This window comes from Rattus norvegicus, chromosome 16 (genome assembly GCF_021556685.1).
Source record: "Rattus norvegicus strain SHRSP/BbbUtx chromosome 16, alternate assembly SHRSP_T2T, whole genome shotgun sequence".
NCBI lineage: Eukaryota > Metazoa > Chordata > Mammalia > Rodentia > Muridae > Rattus > Rattus norvegicus.
Window position 1 is genome coordinate 25,884,845 of NC_141549.1, and position 22,656 is coordinate 25,907,500.

General features: G+C 39.7%; 1 protein-coding gene across 2 annotated transcripts in view; it reads right to left on the reverse strand.

Annotated features, from left to right (window-relative positions):
- Window positions 1-22,656, reverse strand: part of LOC148000493 (uncharacterized) — a 49,132-nt gene that overhangs the window by 26,097 nt on the left and 379 nt on the right. For both annotated transcript variants that reach the window (XM_087589410.1, XM_087589411.1), the window contains exons 1-5: window positions 22,631-22,656; window positions 18,028-18,142; window positions 17,134-17,307; window positions 16,065-16,171; window positions 14,094-14,146 (exon numbers count right to left, since the gene is read on the reverse strand). The exon at window positions 22,631-22,656 is cut by the window's right edge. In XM_087589410.1, coding sequence (XP_087445536.1) covers window positions 14,094-14,146; window positions 16,065-16,171; window positions 17,134-17,307; window positions 18,028-18,142; window positions 22,631-22,656 — 475 coding nt within the window. The remainder of the gene's footprint in view (window positions 1-14,093; window positions 14,147-16,064; window positions 16,172-17,133; window positions 17,308-18,027; window positions 18,143-22,630) is intronic.

Here is a 22,656-nt window from a genome sequence, read left to right on the forward strand (position 1 = left end):
GTATATTTCAAATCAAAGATGGCAGTAATTTATCAAACATCAATGTCTAGAAATAAATACCCGTGAACAATTGTGATGATCCTAACTGAACTCTCTCAGAATGACAGAAAACCCAATCCTTACCAGTATAAAAACAATCAACTGTGATTCCTTTTACTCTGGGCTAATGATTCTTGAAAGAATAACAGATTGGGTCTGGTGGCGCACAACATGAATCCCAACACTGAGGAAGCAAAAGCATATGGATCACTGTGATTCCTTAGACAAAGAAAGCTACAATTTAGTGAGACCATATCTTAACCTAACCCCTAAAAAGAGAAAAACCCAGAGCCCACTTCATGACTCTTGCACCAGTAAACACCCATGGATAAAGAGTTGGCTAAAGGCCAGCATGAGAATACACTCAACAAGAACAAAACAATATAACACACCTGGAGCCCAGCTATCCTACTACATCAAGACCTGGATATGCGAATAAAATCAAAACACAATAAAATGACATTGAATCCAATCTTATGAATATGATAGAGGAATTTAAAGGAGAAATTATCAAATCCCTTAAAATATACAGGAAAATACAATCAAACAGGTGAGCAAAATGAATAAAATATGTCAACACCTGCAAATGATTAAAGAAGCAATAAAGGCAACCCAAAATGATGGAACCTTGGAGACAGAAATACTCCAAAAGAGAACAAGAACAGAAGCACAGCCAACACAATAAAAGAATTGGAAGAGATGATCTCAGGCATACATGATATACTCAAAGAAATTAATACGTCAACCAAAGAAAATATCACTTAAAAGTTACTGACTCAAAATATTCAGGTAGTCTGAGACACTGTGAAATTTTGTACTAAGGATAATAGGAATTGTTCAAAAGTGAAGAGAGTACCAGCTCCAAAGATGAGAACACATGTTCAACAAAATCATAGAAGGAAATTTATACAACATAAAGGAAGAATGCCTATAAACTTAGAGGAACCTTACAGAACACCAAATTGATTGGTGTTAACAAAAATAAATAATAATCACTCATTCACAAAATGAGAATGGCAGGAATTAACACTCATTTGTTGTTAATATCTCTCAATATCAGTGAACTCATCTTCCCCATTAAAAAGGCACAGCCTGATAGGCTGGATGTGGAATCAGGGCCAAACTTAAGAAAAATAGGAACAGGAGAAGAAGATTCCCAGATGAAAGGCCCAGAAAATATCTTCAACAACATCATAGAAGAAAACATCCCAAACCTCAAGAAAAAGATGCCTACATACACGCAAGAAGCTTACAGTACAAATAAGAGTTTACTGTGTCAGAAAATAAATCCTCCAGCTACATAATAACCAAAACATTAAATCCCCAAAACAAAGAGAGAAAATTAAAAAGCCACAAGGAGAAAGAGGCAAGTAACATATTACATATAAAGACAGAACAATCAGAATTATACCAAACTTCTCAACAGAGAATTAAAAGCCAGAAGAGCCAGAGAGATGTCTTACAGACCCTAAGAGACTATAGCTGTCAGCCCAGACTACAATACTTAGCAAAATTTTCAATCAATTTTACTCAAGATGGAGTAAAAAGCTATTCTGTGACAAAACCAAACGCAAACTATATCTTTCTACTAACCCATCACTAATCAGGATGCTACAAGCAAAACTCCAAGACAAGGAGAGTAACTGAACTCAATGAAACACGAGAAACTAATAATCGCATAGTAAAACCAACCAAGAGAAACACATGCAAACCAAAATCAAAATACCAAGTAAAAGCAATCATTAATTATTAATATCTCTGAACAGGAACAGATTCACTTACCAAATAAAAAGACATAGTCTAAGAGAGTAGATGCATAAACAGAATCTATGCTTCTGTTGCATATAGAAATGCAACTCAGCCACAAAGATAATCACTGCCACAGAATAAAGGACTGGACAAAAGGTCTGTAAAGCAAATGGACCCAAGAGTCAAGCTGCAGCAGCCAATCTAATATCTGGTAAAATAGACTTTCAATGAGAAATAATTAAAAGAGATGGGAAAGGACACTGCATATAAATCAAAGGAAAATCCAACAAGATGGTGCTTCAATTCTAAACATCAATGCTTGCGATACAAGTGCATCCTCCTTTACAAAAGAAACATTTACTAATTTTGTTAAAGCTTAAACCACACCTCCAATTCCACACATTAATAGTAGGGGACATCACCTACATATTATCACGTTAATGACCAACAGGCATGTCACCAAAAGAGAAACTAAACTGAAATGTAATGCAACTAGTAGATGACATGAATCAAATGGACCTAACAGATATCTGTGGTGGTTTGCCCTGAAGTTTCTGTATTTTGATGCTAATTCCACTGCCCCAAGGACAGCTGCCTAGTCACATACTCAGAACTCAGATGACTTCACCAGAACCACCTCCCCATTGAATTTGTAAAATACAGGTGAGGGGCAGGTACAGGATAGTAGGAGACCTGACACTGGAGGAGAAGCAAGGATGGGCAGGAGAGAAGCTTGAAGGAAGAGAAGGGGATTAACACAGAGAAGAGGAGAGAGAGGGGGGAGGAGCCATGGCAGGGGATGTTAAGATTCTGCTCTGTGTATTTACAGGTTGTTATCAATCTTCCTAAGGGATGGATGGTACCAGGCCTTGTATGTTTAAGTGGCAACTATACCTTACCAATTGGATCAAAGATTATTGTGTTGTGTGTTCTTTTATGTGAGGGTTTGAGTGTAGGAAAATGTGCGGCTGGGCTGTGTTTCCGCCAAGATATCTAGCAGATATCTTGGGGCACCGAGGTGCGGACCTAGCGGGGTAAAAGACAACTTTTACTTTTTTATTTTAATATTTTTACAACAACATATATCTATAGAAGCTGTCACTCAAATAAAAAAATATGTATCTTCTCAGCACCTCATGGAACCTTCTCCAAAATTGAACATGTACAGATACAGATCTACAACAGATACAAGAAAATACAAAAACAACAACAACAAAAGAACACCAAAATGCTTTTGTGTCTGATAAGGTCACCATGGACTAAAGTTGGACTATGTCAACAACAAAAACAATGGAAAGCCTACAATCTCATGGAAACTGAACAACTCTATGCTAAGTGACCACTGTTGAAAGAAGAAAAGTCTTTCTAGAATTCAATGAAAGTGAAGGCACAAATCATACAAACTTAGGGAACACAATAAAAGCAGTGCAAAAGGAAAGTTCATAACACTATGTCCCTTCAAAAGAAATGGAGAGATTTCATAATAGCAGCTAATCAGCACATATGCAATATTAAAAATAAAAACAGAAGCATACACGCTCAAGAGAAGATGGTATGAAAATTAAACATAGAAACATGGGAAACAATACAAAGAATGAACAAAACCAAGAGCTGCTTACTCAAAACCACTCTGACATGTCATTTGACACCCATCACAAAAGCAAAGATGAAAAACTCAAGTGAGAGTGAATGCTGGCAGGTTGTGGAGCAAAGGGAACACTAATCCATCACTGATGGACGTGAAACTTTGAACAACAACTTTGGAAATCAATTGGGTGGTTTCTCACAAAACTGAGAGAAAAAAACTGTTCTACCTCAAGGGCCAGCTATAACGCTCCTGGGTGTGTAGTCATAAAGATGTCACACTGTACCAAAGAACCACTTGTCAAACTATGTTCATAGTAGCTTTGTTCATACTAACCAGAATCTGGAAACAACCTGGATGTGCCTCTACTGAACAATGAATAAAGAAAGTGATGTATGGCTCCCAAACCCCGTGGGAGGACCGGACACTTCCAGTTTTTAGCGGGAGTCCGAATCTCGTGCTCCCTGCCTCCAGCTCACTGCTCCCAAACCCCGTGGGAGACAGAGCTCACCGCCCGGACAGGTGGGCACTCCTGAGACTGCAGAGCAGAAGAGACCACCAACACTGCCCACCCCTGCCCATATCCCTGGCCCAAGAGGAAACGGTCTCTGGGTTCCCGTAGATAAGGGCACAGGAGCAGCAGGTCCACTGCGTCTGAGACACCGCAGGAACCTGAAGGGACCAGCCAGATAAACGGTTCTCTGCACCCAAATCCTGGGAGAGGGAGAGCTAAACCGTCAGAGAGGCAGACACGACTGGTAAACCAGAAGAGACTGCACTCTGCCCACATCTCTGACTCCAGAGGAAAACACCAAACGCCATCTGGGACTCTGGTGCACGGAGGGCTCCCGGAAAGGGCAGCGCAGGTCCGCCTGGTTGCTGCCCCTGAGGAGAGATCATTAGCAACACCCCACGAGCAATCTTGAGCCTTGGGACCACAGGTAAGACCAACTTTTCTGCTCCAAGTGACCTGCCTGGTGAATTCAGGGCACAGGCCCACAGGAACAGCTGAAGACCTGTAGATAGGAAAAACTACACGCCCCAAAGCAGAACACTCTGTTCCCATAACTGGCTGAAAGAAAACAGGAAAACAGGTCTACAGCACTCCTGACACACAGGCTTATAGGACAGTCTAGCCACTGTCAGAAATAGCAGAACAAAGAAACACTAGAGATAATCTGATGGCGAGAGGCAAGCACAGGAACCCTAGCAACAGAAACCAAGACTACATGACATCATCGGATCCCAATTCTCCAACCAAAGCAAACACGGAATATCCAAACACACCAGAAAAGCAAGATCTAGTTTCAAAATCATATTTGATCGATGCTGGAGGACTTCAAGAAAGACATGAAGAACTCCCTTAGAGAAACGCAGGAAAACATAAACAAGTAGAAGCCTACAGAGAGGAATCACAAAAATCCCTGAAAGGATTCCAGGAAAACACAAACACTTGAAGGAATTAAAAATGGAAATAGAATCAATCAAGAAAGAACACATGGAAACAACCCTGAATATAGAAAACCAAAAGAAGAGACAAGGAGCTGTAGATACGAGCTTCACCAACAGAATACAAGAGATAGAAGAGAGAATCTCAGGAGCAGAAGATTCTATAGAAAACTATCGACTCAACTGTGAAAGATAATGTAAAGCAGAAAAAGCTACTGGTCCAAAACATACAGGAAATCCAGGATTCAATGAGAAGATCAAACCTAAGGATATAGGTATAGAAGAGAGTGAAGACTCCCAGCTCAAAGGACCAGTAAATATCTTCAACAAAATCATAGAAGAAAACTTCCCTAACCTAAAGGAAGAGATACCCATAAGCATACACGAAGCCTAGAGAACTCCAAATAGATTGGACCAGAAAAGAAACAGCTCCCGTCACATAATAGTCAAAAGACCAAACACACAAAATAAAGAATATTAAAAGCAGTAAGGGAAAAAGGTCAAGTAACATAAAGGCAGACCTATCAGAATCACACCAGAAACTGTGAAAGCCAAAAGGTCCTGGACAGATGGCCTACAGACCTTAAGAGAACACAAATGCCAGCCCAGGTTACTTTATCCTGCAAAACTCTCAATTAACATAGATGGAGAAACCAAGATATTCCAGGACAAAACCAAATTTACACAATATCTTTCTACAAATCCAGCACTACAAAGGATAATAAATGGTAAAGGCCAACATAAGAAGGCAAGCTACACCCTAGAAAAAGCAAGAAACAAATCGTCTTGGAAACAAAACAAAAAGAAGAAAAGCACACAAACATAACCTCACATCCAAATATGAACATAACAGGAAGCAATAATCACTATTCCTGAATATCTCTCAACATCAATGGCCTCAACTCCCCAATAAAAATACACAGATTAACACACTGGATATGCAATGAGGACCCTGCATTCCCTACAGGAAACACACCTCAGAGACAAAGACAGACTCTACCTCAGAGTGAAAGGCTGGAAATCAACTTTCCAAGCAAATGGTCTGAAGAAGCAAGCTGGAGTAGCCATTCTAATATCAAATAAAATCAATTTCCAACTAAACGTCATCAAAAAAGATAAGGAAGGACACTTCATATTCATCAAAGGAAAAATCCACCAAGATGAACTCTCAATCCTAAATATCTATGCCCCAAATACAAGGGCACCTACATACGTAAAGGAAACCTTACTAAAGCTCAAAACACACATTGCACCTCACACAATAATAGTAGGAGATTTCCACACCCCACTCTCATCAATGGACAGATCATGGAAACACTAATTAAACAGAGACGTAGACAGACTAAGAGAAATCATGAACCAAATAGACTTAACAGATATTTATAGAACATTCTATCCTAAAGCAAAAGGATATACATTCTTCTCAGGTCCTCATGGTACTTTCTCCAAAATTGACCATATATTTGGTCAAAAAACAGGCCTCAACAGGTACAGAAAGATAGAAATAATCCCATGGGTGCTATCAGACGACCACGGCCTAAATCTGGTCTTCAATAACAATAATGGAAGAATGCCCACATATACGTGGAAGTTGAACAATGCTCTACTCAATGATAACCTAGTTAAGGAAGAAATAAAGAAAGAAAATAGAGACTTCTTAGATTTAATGAAATCGAAGGTACAACATACCCAAACTTATGGGACACAATGAAAGCTGTGCTAAGAGGAAAACCCATAGCTCTGAGTGCCTGCAGAAAGAAACAGGAAACAGCATATGTCACCAGCTTGACAGCACACCTAAAAGCTCTAGAACAAAAAGAAGCAAATACACCCAGGAGGAGTAGAAGGCAGGAAATAATCAAACTCAGAGCTGAAATCAGCCAAGTAGAAACAAATGGACCATAGAAAGAATCAACAGAACCAAAAGATGGTTCTTTGAGACAATCATTAAGATAGATAAACCCTTAGCCAGACCAACTAGAGGACACAGAGAGTGTTTCCAAATTAACAAAATCAGAAATGAAAAGGGAGACATAACTACAGATTCAGACGAAATTCAAAAAATCATCAGATCTTACTATAAAAGCCTACGTTCAACAAAACTTGAAAATCTGCAGGAAATGGACAATTTGCTAGACAGATACCAGGTACCGAAGTTAAATCAGGAACAGATAAACCAGTTAAACAACCCCATAACTCCTAAGGAAATAGTAGCAGTCATTAAAGGTCTCCCAACAAAAAAGAGCCCAGGTCCAGACGGGTTCAATGCAGAATTCTATCAGACCTTCATAGAAGGCCTCATACCAATACTATCCAAACTATTCCACAAAATTAAAACAGATGGAGCACTACCAAATTCCTTCTATGAAGCCACAATTACTCTTATACCCAAACCACACACAGACCCAACACAGAAAGAGAACTTAGACCAATTTCCCTTATGAATATAGACGCAAAAATACTCAATAAAATTCTGGCAAACCAAATCCAAGAGCACATCAAAACAATCATCCACCATGATCAAGTAGGCTTCATCCCAGGCATGCAGGGATGGTTTAATATACGGAAAACCATCAACGTGATCCATCATATAAACAAACTGAAAGAACAGAACCACATGATCATTTCATTAGATGCTGAGAAAGCATTTGACAAAATTCAACACCCCTTCATGATAAAAGTCCTGGAAAGAAAGGTATTCAAGGCCCATACCTAAACATAGTAAAAGCCATATACAGCAAACCAATTGCTAACATTAAAATAAGTGGAGAGAAACTTGAAGCAATCCCACTAAAATCAGGGACTAGACAAGGCTGCCCACTCTCTCCCTACTTATTCAATACAGTTCTTGAAGTTCTAGCCAGAGCAATCAGACAACAAAAGGAGGTCAAGGGGATACAGATTGGAATAGAAGAAGTCAAAATATCACTATTTGCAGATGATATGATAGTACATTTAAGTGATCCCAAAAGTTCCACCAGAGAACTACTAAAGCTAATAAACAACTTCAGTAAAGTGGCTGGACATAAAATTAACTCAAATAAATCAGTAGCCTTCCTCTACACAAAAGAGAAACAACTGAGAAAGAAATTAGGGAAACAACACCCTTCATAATAGACCCAAATAATATAAAGTACCTCGGCGTGACTTTAACCAAGCAAGTAAAAGATCTGTACAATAAGAACTTCAAGACTCTGAAGAAAGAAATTGAAGAAGACCTCAGAAGATGGAAAGATCTCCCATGCTCATGGATTGGCAGGATTAATATAGCAAAAATGGTCATCTTACCAAAAGCGATCTACAGATTCAATGCAATCCCCATCAAAATAACAATCCAATTCTTCAAAGAGTTAGACAGAACAATTTGCAAATTCATCTGGAATAACCAAAAACCCAGGATAGCTAAAGCTATCCTCAACAATAAAAGGACTTCAGGGGGAATCACTATCCCTGAACTCAAGCAGTATTACAGAGCAATACTGATAAAAACTGCATGGTATTGGTACACAGACAGACAGATAGACCAAAGGAATAGAATTGAAGACCCAGAAATGAACCCACACACCTATGGTCACTTGATTTTTGACAAAGGAGCCAAAACCATCCAATGGAAAAAAGATAGCATTTTCAGCAAATGGTGCTGGTTGAACTGGAGGTCAACATGTAGAAGAATGCAGATTGATCCATGCTTATCACCCTGTACAAAGTTTAAGTCCAAGTGGATCAAGGACCTCCACATCAAACCAGACACACTCAAACTAATAGAAGAAAAACTAGGGAAGCATCTGGAACACATGGGCACTGGAAAAAATTTCCTGAACAAAACACCAATGGCTTATGCTCTAAGATCAAGAATCGACAAATGGGATCTCATAAAACTGCAAAGCTTCTGTAAGGCAAAGGACACTGTGGTTCGACAAATCGGCAACCAACAGATTGGGAAAAGATCTTTACCAATCCTACAACAGATAGAGGCCTTATATCCAAAATAAACAAAGAACTCAAGAAGTTAGACCGAAGGGAGACAAATAACCCTATTAAAAAATGGGGTTCAGAGCTAAACAAAGAATTCACAGCTGAGGAATGCCGAATGGCTGAGAAACACCTAAAGAAATGTTCAACATCTTTAGTCATAATGGAAATGCAAATCAAAACAACCCTGAGATTTCACCTCACACCAGTGAGAATGGCTAAGATCAAAAAGTCAGGTGACAGCAGATGCTGGCAAGGATGCAGAGAAAGAGGAACACTCCTCCATTGTTGGTGGGATTGCCGACTGGTACAACCAATCTGGAAATCAGTCTGGAGGATCCTCAGAAAATTGGACATTGAACTGCCTGAGGATCCAGCTATACCTCTCTTGGGCATATACCCAAAAGATGCCCCAACATATAAAAAAGACACGTGCTCCACTACGTTCATAGCAGCCTTATTTATAATAGCCAGAAGCTGGAAAGAACCCAGATGCCCTTCAACAGAGGAATGGATACAGAAAATGTGGTACATCTACACAATGGAATATTACTCAGCTATCAAAAACAATGCCTTTGTGAAATTCATAGGGAAATGGTTGGAACTGGAAAATATCATCCTGAGTGAGCTAACCCATCACAGAAAAACACATATGGTATCCACTCATTGATAAGTGGATATTAGCCCAAATGCTTGAATTACCCTAGATGCATAGAACACATGAAACTCAAGATGAATGATCAAAATGTGAATACTTCACTCCTTCTTTGAAAGGGGAACAAGAATGCCCATGGCAGGGAATAGAGAGGCAAAGATTAAAACAGAGACTGAAGTAACACCCATTCAGAGCCTGCCCCACATGTGGCCCATACATATACAGCCACCCAATTAGACAATATGGATGAAGCAAAGAAGTGTAGGCAGACTGGAGCCGGATGTAGATCTCTCCTGAGAGACACAGCCAGAATACAACAAATACAGAGGTGAATGCCAGCAGCAAACCACTGAACTGAGAACAGGACCCCCGTTGAAGGAATCAGAGAAAGGACTGAAAGAGATTGAAGGGGATGAGATGCCATATGAACAACAATGCCAAGCAACCAGAGCTTCCAGGGACTAAGCCACTACCTAAAGACTATACATGGACTGACCCTGGACTCCGACCTCATAGGTAGCAATGAATGGCCTAGTAAGAGCACCAGTGGAAGGGGAAGCCCTGGGTCCTGCGAAGACTGAACCCCCAGTGAACGTGATTGTTGGGGGGAGGGCGGCAATAGGGGAGGAATGGGAGTGGAACACCCATAAAGAAGGGGAGTGGGAGGGGCTACGGAGATTTTGGCCTGGAAACTGGGAAAGGAATAACACTTGAAATGTAAATAAGAAATACATAAGTTAATAAAAAAAAGAAAGTGATGTATACTTTCAAAATGGCATATTATCCCACTATTACAAACAAAGGCAGAATGAATTTTGCAGGTAAATCAATGGAACTTGAGAATATCCTCCGGAGTTCAAACAGGACATGTGTGTTATGTACTCACTTATAGATGGTTATTGGCCAAAAATACAGACACCATGCTATTATCCACAGACTCAGAAAAGCTACACAAGAAGGAATGCACAAGTGAGGATGCCTGAATCTCACTTAAAGGAGTGCATAAAGCAGTCCTAAGAGGAAGACGGAGGGAGTGAACTGAATAGAGAAGAGATACGGAGGGCTATGGGATGGGTTTGGAATCAGGTGTGGGTAAGGAAGAGGAGAGATGGATGGATGGTCCTGAAAGTGAATGGAAATCTGCAACTGACAAGGGTGAAGTTTTTTTTTTTTTAATGAAAAAAGACAATGTGGGATACTATTCACCTACTAAAGACAAAGACATAATGACCTTTGCAGGTGAATGAATAGAACTTGAGAATATCTTCCTGAGTGACATAACCCAGACCCAAAAGACATGGATGGCGTATACTCACTTCTAAGTGGATATTAGCAATAAAGTACAGGATATCAATACTATACTCAGGACCAAAAGAAGATGAAGAAGAAAGGACCAAGAGAGGATTTTGAATCTAACTTAGAACATACCGGAAAATACTCAGAGGAGGCAGAGGAAGGAAGGAACTAGGTGGGAGTGGGTAAATTTGAGACTACTGAGTGTTTCAGGATCGGGTCTGGGGAGATACAGGGGAGATGGCTTGACAGCCATGAAAATGAATGGATAGCTGAAGCTGGCAGGGGTGGAGATATCAAAAAAATTCACTTGGTCATCACATTAGATGCTGATAAAGTCGTTGATAAAATCAAGCACCCCTTCATGTTAAAAGTCTTAGAGACCTCAGTGATCAAATTTGCATACCTGAACCAGCCAATAAACACTAACAACTTATATGCAGAGAAACTTAAAACCAGAGAGTAAGCAAAGCTGCCCACATACAAAAGAGACCTCACAAAATCTACCAAAGAACTCCTACACCAAAGGTGATAAACCCTTACAGAAAAGTGTCTGAATACAAGATTAACTCAAAAAACCAGCAGCCCTTCCTCATGCAACAGTTAAAAGGGATAAGAAAAATTTAGTCAAGCAAAACCCTTTACAGTAACCACAGATAACATTAAATAGCCCAGTACAACTCTAATCAAGCTACTTAAAGACCTGCCTGTCAAAAACTTTATGTCTCTGAAAAAGGAATTAACAGGACATCTGAAGATGGAAAGATCTCCTATACTACAGATGGATAGGATTAACAAGGTGAAAATGGCCATCTTACAAAAAGCATCTTCACAGTCAATGCATTTCTCTTCAAAATTGCAAGACCATTATTTACAGACCTTGAAAGAGCAATTCTTTAAAAAACAAAAAACCCATGATAGCTGACAGATAGATGATAGATAGATGATAGATACATAGATGATAGATAGATGATAGATACATAGATAGATAGATAGATGATAGATAGATAGATATCTTGAATAATTAAATAATTTTTGGAGGTATCATCATCCCTGATATCAAGACATATCACAGAGCAATCATAACAAAAGCTGTATAGAATTAGTATAGAAACAAAAAGTTGACCGATGGAATCAAATCAAAGAAAAAACACACATACCTACCAACACATGATTTTGACAAAGGCAAAACCACACAATGGGGAAAATAGGAAAGTTTCTTCAACAAATGGTGCAGGTGTAACTGTATGTCTGCATGAAGAAGAATGCAAATAGATCTGTATTTCTCAACCTGCACAAAACTCAAGTTCATGTGGATGAAAGACCTTGACATTGAAGCAGAAACTTCAATATACTGAGGACATCGGTACAGTAGACAATTTCCTGAACAGCACACCACTGTCCCAGCCTCTGAGATCAATGATTGATAAATGGGGACTCACAAAACTTAAAAACCTCTGTAAAGCAAAGGACACCATCAAAAGGACAAAAGAGAAGCCTACATTTTGGGAAAAGATCGTCATCAGTCTTACACTTCACAGAGAAATAATGGTTAAAATATATAAAAAGCCCAAAAAGTTAGACAGCAATAAACCAATCTGAATATGGTGTACAGTGGTAAACGAAGCATTCCCAGCCGAGGATGCTCAGGAGGCCGAGAGACATCAAATGCTCATCTACAGTCATCACTGAATGCAGATCAGAAGGACCCTGAGTCCATCCTACACCAGTCAGAGCAGCCAGAATCAAAACCTCAAGGGACAGCCATGCTGACAAGGATATTGAGCAAAGGGAATATTCCTCCATTGTTGGTGGGAGAGACATTAAAATCCCTTTTCTTTTTTTTTTTCTTTTTTTCAGAGCTGGGGACCGAACCCAGGGCCTTGCGCTTGCTAGGCAAATGCTCTACCACTGAGCTAAATTCCCAACCCCTAAAATCCCTTTTGAAAAGCAATTTGGCGGGTTTTTTTTCCAAAAAATTTGAAATAGTTTTTACCTTAAGACACAACTATGTCAATCATGGGCATATACCCCAAACTTGCTCCACCATACCACCCAAGCACACTTGCTTAACTATGTTCATAAAACCTCTCCTTGTAATAACCATGGACAGGAGACAACTGAAAAACTGATTAAGGAAATGTGGTATATTTGCACAATGAAATAATACTCGGCTATGAAAAACATGGAATTTGAGAAAACTGCAGGCAAATGGATGGGATTGGCAAACATCATACTGGATGAGGTAACTGAAACCGAGAAGGACAGGCATGGAATGTACTCACTTAAAGGTGAGGACCTTAGCAGCCATAAATTACAGAATAACCAGGCCACAGTGCACAGACCTAAAGAAGCTAAGTAATGAGGGCCCAAGGGAAGATGCGTGAATCTCACTCAGGAGGGAAAATGAAATAGATATCAGGATTCGATTGAGGGAGGGAAATTTGTAGGATGGGGAGGGGAACTAAGGTGCAGAGCAGGTGTGGTGTGGGAGCTAGGACAGATGATACCAGTGGAGAGGCATCTCTGTGGTGAAACAAAGACCAGGAACCATGGGGGCTCTTAGCAGTCTATCTATGGAGCTGAGACTTGCAGAGCCTACTAGCAGCAGGTGATATGCAGTTTTCAGTGGTCATCTTCTGTACCAGGGGAGACTTCCAGGAGAAGGAGGAGAACACCAAAGCACTCAGAAAAACATCAACCCAAAATTTATCCTACCACCAAGATATGCAGGTTAAAATGGAACGGACATTAAGGAGATACCAAACCAATAACTGGACCAACTTGAGACCCACCCTGTGGGAGAGAGCCAGTCTTTGACTCCATTAATGATATTTTGCTATGCTTGCAGACAGAAGCCTTGGATAATTCTTCTGAGAGTCTTCATCAAGCCCTGGATAGAAACAGATGTACACACCCACAGCCAAATAAATATCAGGTGGAGGTTGGGGCGTCTTGTGAAAGAATTGGGGGAAGGATATTGAATTCAAAGGAGGACAGTGCCATTGAAGGTTCAGAAACACAACAAGAAAACCTACAGATTAACCAACAGGGGCCCATGAGGGCTCACAGGGACTGAACCACCTATCAAAGAGCACGTCAGGGCTGCACATAGACCCCATATTCAGAGGTAGCAGACGTGCAGCTTCACGTGCTCTTCATGTGGACTCCTGGTTTACTGAAGTGAGGGCAGGTTCTCATTCTGTTGCCTGCATTTGGATTCCTTTCTGCTAGCTGGGCTGCCTTGTGTGGTCACAGTAGGAGAGGAGCTAAAATGTCCGCACTATTTTATCTAGGGTGAATAAGACCAGCTACAATATAGTAAATTTATATATGATATAAAAATCTTACCTTCCAAAAATCTTACATGCTTCACTTCTTTTTTATGTGCTGGTGTTCTTGCACTGTGGCATAGATTTATAAGTTATGGTTATTGCACTATTCATAAGAAAAACATTTAGCGAGCATTTGAAGCCCTTTATATTTCAGTCCCCTGTATCTTAGTTTAGATGTTCACAAACAATGTTTTTTGAAACCGGATCTCACTATGTAGCCATGCTGGTCTGAAACCCACCCCATAGACCATGTTGGACTTAACTCACAAAGGTCTGTGTGTCTCCTACCTCCCACAGTCTGGGATGTAATTCATGGAACTACAGGTCTAGTCAAACAATTTTGAATTTATTTTTCAGCAATTCACTATGACTGTTGACTGGTATCCTTGTGACTTTCTCAAGAGAAAACATGAGGCATGGTTAGCTTTTAAATAGAACACAAACTAAAAGGCTCAAGCATGCATACACACAATCAGTCAATCAATCTCTCTCTCTCTCTCTCTCTCTCTCTCTCTCTCTCTGTCTGTCTCTCTCTCTCTCTCTGACTCTCTGTCTCTCTCTGTCTCTCTCTCTGTCTCTCTCTGTCTCTCTCTGTCTCTCTCTGTCTCTCTCTGTCTCTCTCTCTCTCTCTCTCTCTCTCTCTCTCCTCCCTCCCTCCCTCTTAAAAACTCTAAAGAGAATATTTGCCTTGCTCAGGGATGTATGGCAGTAGACTCTTAGGGAACACTAGGAGGAAAGATTCCAGGTCTGCAAGGAGATAAGAACTCCAGAGGACAAACAACAAAGTGAAATAACCTGGACGCCTGGGGCTCTCAGAGACTGAACCACCAACCACAGAACATACACGGGCTGGACTCACACCTTCCCACTCATATGTAGCAGAAGAGCAGCTAGGTTTTCATATGGGTCCCAGTCAACTGGGATGGGGCCTATCAAAAAGCTGTTGCTTATACATGGGATACCTCCTTCTAGCTGAGTTGCCTTGTCTGACCTTGGAGAGAGAGGAAGTGTCTACCCTTGCAGAGACTTGAAGTGCCAGGGTGTGGGGATATATAGGGGATCCATGACTGCTCGGAGGTGAAGGGGAAGGGGAACCGGAAAGGACTGTGGAATAGGGAGACTGAGACAGGGTCAGTGAGTTTGATGTAAAATGAATAAGAAAAAATAAAATTAAATATTTCAAAGAGCATTAAGTTTTGAAAGGAGAGTGAGCTCTCTCTAGAAAGGCTCACCTTAAAGCACAGATCTGTTGTCTGGAAATAATGGCTCAACATAAACATTAGGTAAACATGTGTACTAAACAGGGAATTTCAGCATAATAATTTTATTTCATATGGAAGGGAATATAGCTTTGTAAGATCAATTTTTTTAGAGCTAAACATTCACAAAATCTAGGAGAAGATTTATAATTCTAAAATACCAGAATATGTGGAAGGAAATGAACTATTTATATATCCACATTAAAAGCTCCATCTGAAATGTGACACAAAAATGTCTTGGACTGCAATATCACCAACATTGCTAGTTAATTACGGGATGAAAGTTTACCGAACACCTCCTAGCAAAAGGTAGTTTTCTACTGCATTGGACATTTCAAACAGATCATTAGGAAACACTATTTATTACCTGTGATTATGTAACATATAATTCTAAAGATATGGCTTATACTGTCATTTTTAAGGTCAGAAATTATAAAAACTGTGTCAAAATAAAAAATACTGAAGTAGACCAACAGCTGATCTAGCTTATTCTTTGTCTTGGTTCATGACTCACGAACTGAACTACTGAGCTATGTAGCACTCCTGGTACTGCTGTTCTTTTGTTGTGTTGGAACAGTCTCTTTTCTAGCTCATATTTCGTGTGTAATAAGCTTTCTAAATATTTCTCTGAGTTTTTCAAATCATTTAATATCATATTAATATTCCTGACTTAAGCAATTCTCACCATCAAGAACAGCACTAAGATTGTAGAAGAGAAGAAACTGTACCTGTTTGACACTTGCACGGCCTGTGCATCTGCACTCATTGATTCTAAGAAGTTTATCATTTCAGTCTGATTTTCATATGTTGCAAGTTGCAGTGGTGTCAAGCCATACTGTAAAGAAAACAATATTACATTTTATAAAACAACTTGTTTCTCAACTGAAAGTTCATCACAGATTTTGTGAACATAAACACACACTGTACTGAGTCACAAGGCATCATTTTTCCTACAACACCTGCTGTGCTTTCCACACACAGCTCTCTTCTTCCCTTTGACACATCTTTTGTCTACACAACACTGCATATGAACACCAATCCCTTCCAGAATTTTCCCCAAACACTCAATGGTTCCAATCTTCTTAGCTCCAAAGACTAGGACCTCCATGGACACAACCCCAAAATATAAAGTTTGGTATGCCCCTGTTGAAGGAGTGTGCTCAAGAGGTATCTGGAGCAGAGTTTCTCAATCTGCACTCCAAATATATTTCTTTTCTAAACTAAAAATTATCTCCCAAGGGCAATAGCATCTTCTATGAATACCAAAACTTTTGAAAATCATAAAAATGTTTTGTATATTTTCTCAATGATCAGATTTTCTAATTTGCCTGACACCTCTCTCCTTTCCCAGTCTGCCCTCATCCCTGAGCCAAACACACATCAATACCTTCTTAGCAGCAACCCAGTTCTATATATTCTATAATCATTAAACTTGAAATGTATTTCTTTTTCTTGTTGGTGTAGATGTGATGTGATGTGTGTGTGTATGTGTGTGTGTGTCTGTGTGTGTCTGTGTGTGTCTGTGTGTGTCTGTGTGTAATCCTAAAGCCTATAATCTTGAATTTCAAACTTAAAGTCAACGCTGAGACAAAATATGCTATTCTGTGGGGTTTTTGGCACTAATTATAAATACACACACACACACACACACACACACACACATATTTAAAGAGAAAAAGCGTTCCTCTGAACACATTCAGTGAGAATGCTTGAGGTTCTGCATGTAGAAAATAGGTCTGAGTGTCCCAGCTAGAAGTAGCTAGAAGTGCATTGGGAATGAAGTTGAATGACCTTTACCTCTGTTTTGGCTTCAATATCTACGTTGTACTCCAGGAGCATCTTTACAATTGCTATGCTGCCCCTGGAAATGGCATGGTGAAAGGCTGTATTCCCACTGTAATCCATCAAATTTGGATTAGCATTGTGCCTGAGCAATACACAAACACAATGTGTGTTGTCCCGCTGCGCAGCCTGTGGAAATTGTACAAAGAAATACATCTTCACTTCAAGGAAGCCAAGGGAGACATTTCTACAATGGCACTGAATAGTTTCTCTGAAATCAGACAGAGTTTTAGTTATTCATATTTTCCCTCCATTTTGACACAAGGTCTTCTTAAATACTCCAGGCTTGACTCATTTAATGATCTCCCCACCACATCTTTTTCCAAGTGGTAGAATTAAGGGGTTCTACCAACCCACCTAGATGTCCTAAGCACTCAGGTCTGTGCTGGTTGGCTGTCACAATGCAGAGATTGCTTGTTTGCTTAGATTTTGTTCTTTTTGCCAATGTGATACATGCTTAATACACCTGGAAAGATCCTCACTTGAGGAATTGGACTGGGGCACTGTGTGGAACTATTTTTTTTTATTTAGACATAAGTAGGAAAGCCCAAGGTCTTGTGGTAGGGGCATGCCTGAGTTCAAAGTTGTATAAAAAAAAGCTGACCAAACCTGTGTAAAAGCCATGGAAAGCTGCATTCTCCCCTGATCTCTAGTTTAGTTCTTCCCCCCAGTTCCTTATTTGAGTTCCTGACCAGGTTTCCCATGAGGATCAACTGGGATGAATAAATGTAAGCTAAATAACTTTTTCCTCTCCTGAGTAAGTTTTGGTCTGTGTTTTCTCACAACAACAGAAACCAAACAAGGACACCTCTAATCCATTTCATACCAAAACAGATGGCCAATAGCTACCTTAATCAACGGTGTGCAGCCTTCATCATCCTGGATGTTAATGTTGGACTTATTTTCTAATAACAGTGTCACTACATCTGGATGGTTGTGGGCACTCGCATAATGCAGCGATGTCCTGCAAATTGAAAACACATTTAGCAACATCTCTGAATTCCCAGTAAGACTATCATCACCTGTAAGTACTACATAATATGAAGGTGATTTCTATCTGATGGAAGAAAGTAACTACAATGTTCTTATTTATTGAGGTCTACTCGAATGTTCATTTACTGTGCTAGGGATATGGTACATGACTCTTCCTATTTAAGGCAGGTGTTCTATCCTGACCTTCTTCGCTGCTCAAAGCAGCCTGTCTGAATCCTAGAAAAGTTCCCAAATTGATCTCAGCTTGAATTTAAATCATACTCTAATATCTGGAACTTACTAGTTATTCCTCGGTATTTTCAGGAGCTCCATGACTCCATGTCCCCATCCAAGGGATGAACATTAAACATATCTTAATAGGGGCTACTCTGATGTTTCAGTTCGAATGGGGAAGAAATCTGCTACAACACTACAAGCATTTCCAGCTCCTGAGAGCTCAGCATTTCCTGATCATGGTAATGATTTCTCTTCCTAGTGATAACAAACAGAACTATTCTGTGAGAGAAAAACAGGATTTTATCAGCAGTACACATAAAAAAATTCATATAAAAGAAGTTTACATTTCTTAATCCTCCTATCTTATCTATTGTGGTTACCTTCATTTTCATTCACATTTTACCCTCTCTAAGAATGGAAGGTCATTTATCCTTTTTATTATTTTACAACTATAATTAGCAATACTTTTAGCACTTTACAAAATTAAAGGTAATTATCATGCAACCCATTGTGGCCTACATTAAACAAAATATGTCACAATCAACAGGTAAGTGGCAATTTTACCGGTCACTTGCATCTATGTACATTTTTAACAGTGAACAAAATATAAGCCCTCAGTCCTCAATACTTTCTTTTATTTTTATTTTCACATTTCATTTTTTATGCCCATATGTAACACTTCTATACTCGGTATAGAAACCAGGACCTCATGCTTTGCCGTATATTGATCAATGTGCCCATGGACTCACACCAAAATCAGGTAAATATTGCTACAAGGTAATAACCTATGGTGGCATAGCTGCCTTGCTTGAGATTCATAGAGGTTCAGTAAAATGAAAGAAGGGTTCCAAAGAGTAATGTTCATTTCATGTTATATTTAAATTTATAGAATGTAAGGAAGCTTGACTGGGCAGAGAAATGAAGTTTTACAAATGGGAAGATCTTGAGAGATATTAGAACGTGTATTCTACACAGGGGATATCTAAGTTACATGTGGGGAATAAATGGACTGACAGAATGAAAAATTACCATTGGACAATTCAGTGTTTTTAAAGAAAATATTCAATGAACAGAAGAATATTTTAAAACTAAACTTCATTCTTGTATTCTTTATATGAAGCTCCACCTTAAAGACTAATTAACATCTTAGAATAACAAAATGATCAAGAAGCATGTGAACTAGGGAAAATATGCTGGTGTGTCATCGATTCCCCTTCAACCATAAAGACAGGATATAAGAATGAGGTGCTAACCTTTAAAAGTCTTGGAAAAATCAGGAATTCAAAGCTTACTATAAACATAGGAAAAGCAATATACAGCAAACCAATAGCCTACATCAAACTAAATTGAGAGAAAGTTGAAGGAATACCACTAAAATCAGGGAGTAGTCAAGGATGCCCCCTTAAACAAATTCAGCAAAGTGGCTGGATACAAAATTAACTCAAACAAATCAGTAGCCTTTCTCTATTCAAAGGATGAATAGGCTAAGAAAGGAATTAGGGAAACAACACCTTCAGAATAATCACAAATAAAATAAAATAACCCAGTGTGACTCTAACCAAGCAAGTGAAAATCCTGTTCGGTAAGAACTTCAAGTCTCTGAAGAAAGAATAGAAGATCTCATAAGATGGAAAGATCTCCCATTCTCACAGATTGGCAGGATTAACATTATAAAATTGGCCATCTGTCCAAAAGCAATCTACTGATTCGACGCAATCTCCATCAAAATTCTAACTCCATTCCCCATGGAGGTAGAAAGAGCGATTTGGAAATTCACTTGCATTAACAAAAAAACAGGATCCTGAGAACTATACTCAACAAGAAAAAAAAATTCTGGGGGAATCACCCTCCCTAACCTTAAGCTGTATTACAGAGCAATAGTGATAAAAATGTTATGATACTGGTACAGCGATAGGCAAGTAGATCAATGGAATAGAATAGGAGACCCAGAAATGAACCCATACACCTACCTATGGTCACTTGATTTTTAACAAAAGAACTAAAACCATCTAGTGGGAAAAAGATAGCTTTTTCAACAACTGGTGCTGAATCAACTGGCACTCAGCATGTAGACTGCAAATCAAACCTTTCTTATCACCCTGTACACAGTTAAAATCCAAGCAAATCAAGGATCTCCACATAAAACCAGATATACTCAACTTAAAAGAAGAAAACATGGGGAAGAGCCTAGAATACATGAGCCTGGAATACTTGGGAAAATTTCCTGAACAGAACAGCAATAGTTTATTCTCCAAGATCAAGAATCAACAAATGGGACCTCATCAAATTGCAAAGCTTCTGTAAGGCAAAGAGTACTGTCATTAGAAAAAAATGGCTACTAACAGATTGGAAAAGATTTTTATGAATCCTACATCTGATAGAAGGCTTACAACCAATATACACATAGAATTCAAATAGTTGGACTCCAGAGAATCAAATTACTCTATTACAAAATGGGGAGCAGAGCTAAACAAAGAATTCTCAATTGAGGAATATCAAATGGCCAAAAAGAACCTAAAGGACTGGTCAACATCTTTAGTCATCAGAGAAAATGCAAATCAGTACCACCCTGTGATTCAACGCCACACCAGTCAGAATGGCTAAGATCAAAACTCAGGCAACAGAGGTAGGCGAGGATTTGGAGAAGGAGGAACACTCCTCCTTTGTAGGTGGGAGAGCAAGCTGGGACAACTCTGGAAATCTGTTTGGAGGACCCAGCTTTACACACTCCTGTGCATATACACAAAAAGGGCTCCAACATAAAACAAAGAAACATATTCCATTACATTCACAACAGCCTTATTTACAATAGCCAGGAGCTGGAGAGAACCCAGATATCCGTTCATCTAAAGAGTTCACATGGAAAGACCCCTGGCTTCAACTGCATATGTAGCAGAGGATGGCCTTGTTGGGCACCAATAAGAGGAGAAGCTCGTGGTCCTGCCAAGGCTCTAGCCCCAGTGGAACGGAATGCTAAGGCAGGGAATCCGGAAGGAGTGGGCAAACGGGTGGGGGTGAACCCTCATATAAGAGGAGGAGGGACGATGAGCAAGGGGGTTCATGGTAAGAACCCACACACACACAGAGAAAAAGGAATGAGGGGCTGGGGTAGTTGTTAAAACTCAACTGGTAAAGCATTTGTCCTGAAAACCTGACTGCTGATCTTGGAATAAGGGGATCCGCAAAGCTCACTTGCCTACAAGTGTGAGGATCAGTGTGCTCCAAGACAGTAAATAAAGCACACCATGGACTTGCTTGAGTGGAGTCTCCAGAACAGAGGGACGATGGGCTGGAACCCACAGGGAGGCCTGCTTGCCTGAGCTCAGGCCTTAGAACCCCATGGTGGTACAACATAACTAGCAGTCGACATTGTCTCTGACCACCACACCCTAAGCTCCACACGTGTGGGGCACAGGAAGTGAGATGAGGACAATCTCTGTCCTTCACATGTGTATCGATGTAAAAACAACAGTACAGAAGGTGATTACATGGGAGCATGGTCACAGTTCCAGTTCTAAATGTCTTTGATCCATTATTATTTTATACTATATTATTATATTGTATCATATACATTATATTATATTATACATTATTATATTGCATCATATTATGTATTAAGAAAGTCGTCATAGAATCAGGGGGAGTGGGAAGTGGGATGGAAGAGGCAGGACAGGATATAACATTGAAATGTAAATGTATGAACTATCTAATAAAAATGAAAAAACAGAAAACAACAACAACAACAAAGAAGAAAGAAAATCTAGATAGGGGTCTTGGCAATAACAGCTCTAGTTTTGTTTAGTAGAGAACTCAGTTTGATTGCTAAGACACACAGGGCAGCTCACAACTGTCTATAGCTGCAGTTCCAGGGGATCCTGCACCAGGTTCTATCACAATGGTACACAGAAAATACACAGAGGCAAAACAACGGTATTTATGTGTGTGAGTGTGTGTGTCTTTTTGTATGTTTACAAAATGTAAGGGTTAACATAAGAATAAAATTATGTAGTTTCATTAAGGCCTAGGAGCTGCTGTTCCACAGTGTGGAGGTCTCATACGACTAAGAGCATTTAGCAGGTATAAAACCCAGGGGTCCCCAGTGAAAATGAGCCTATGTATGACCACTCTCTACCCTCAGATTGTAGCCCTGGAAGTTGATTTGTCTTCCTCCTTAGCCCTGAGTGTCCCTAACAGTTCCTACCCTCCTCCTTTTACTCCCCTCATCAATTTGAAGCCCCATTACCTGCCCCTCCAATCAGATTCATCCAC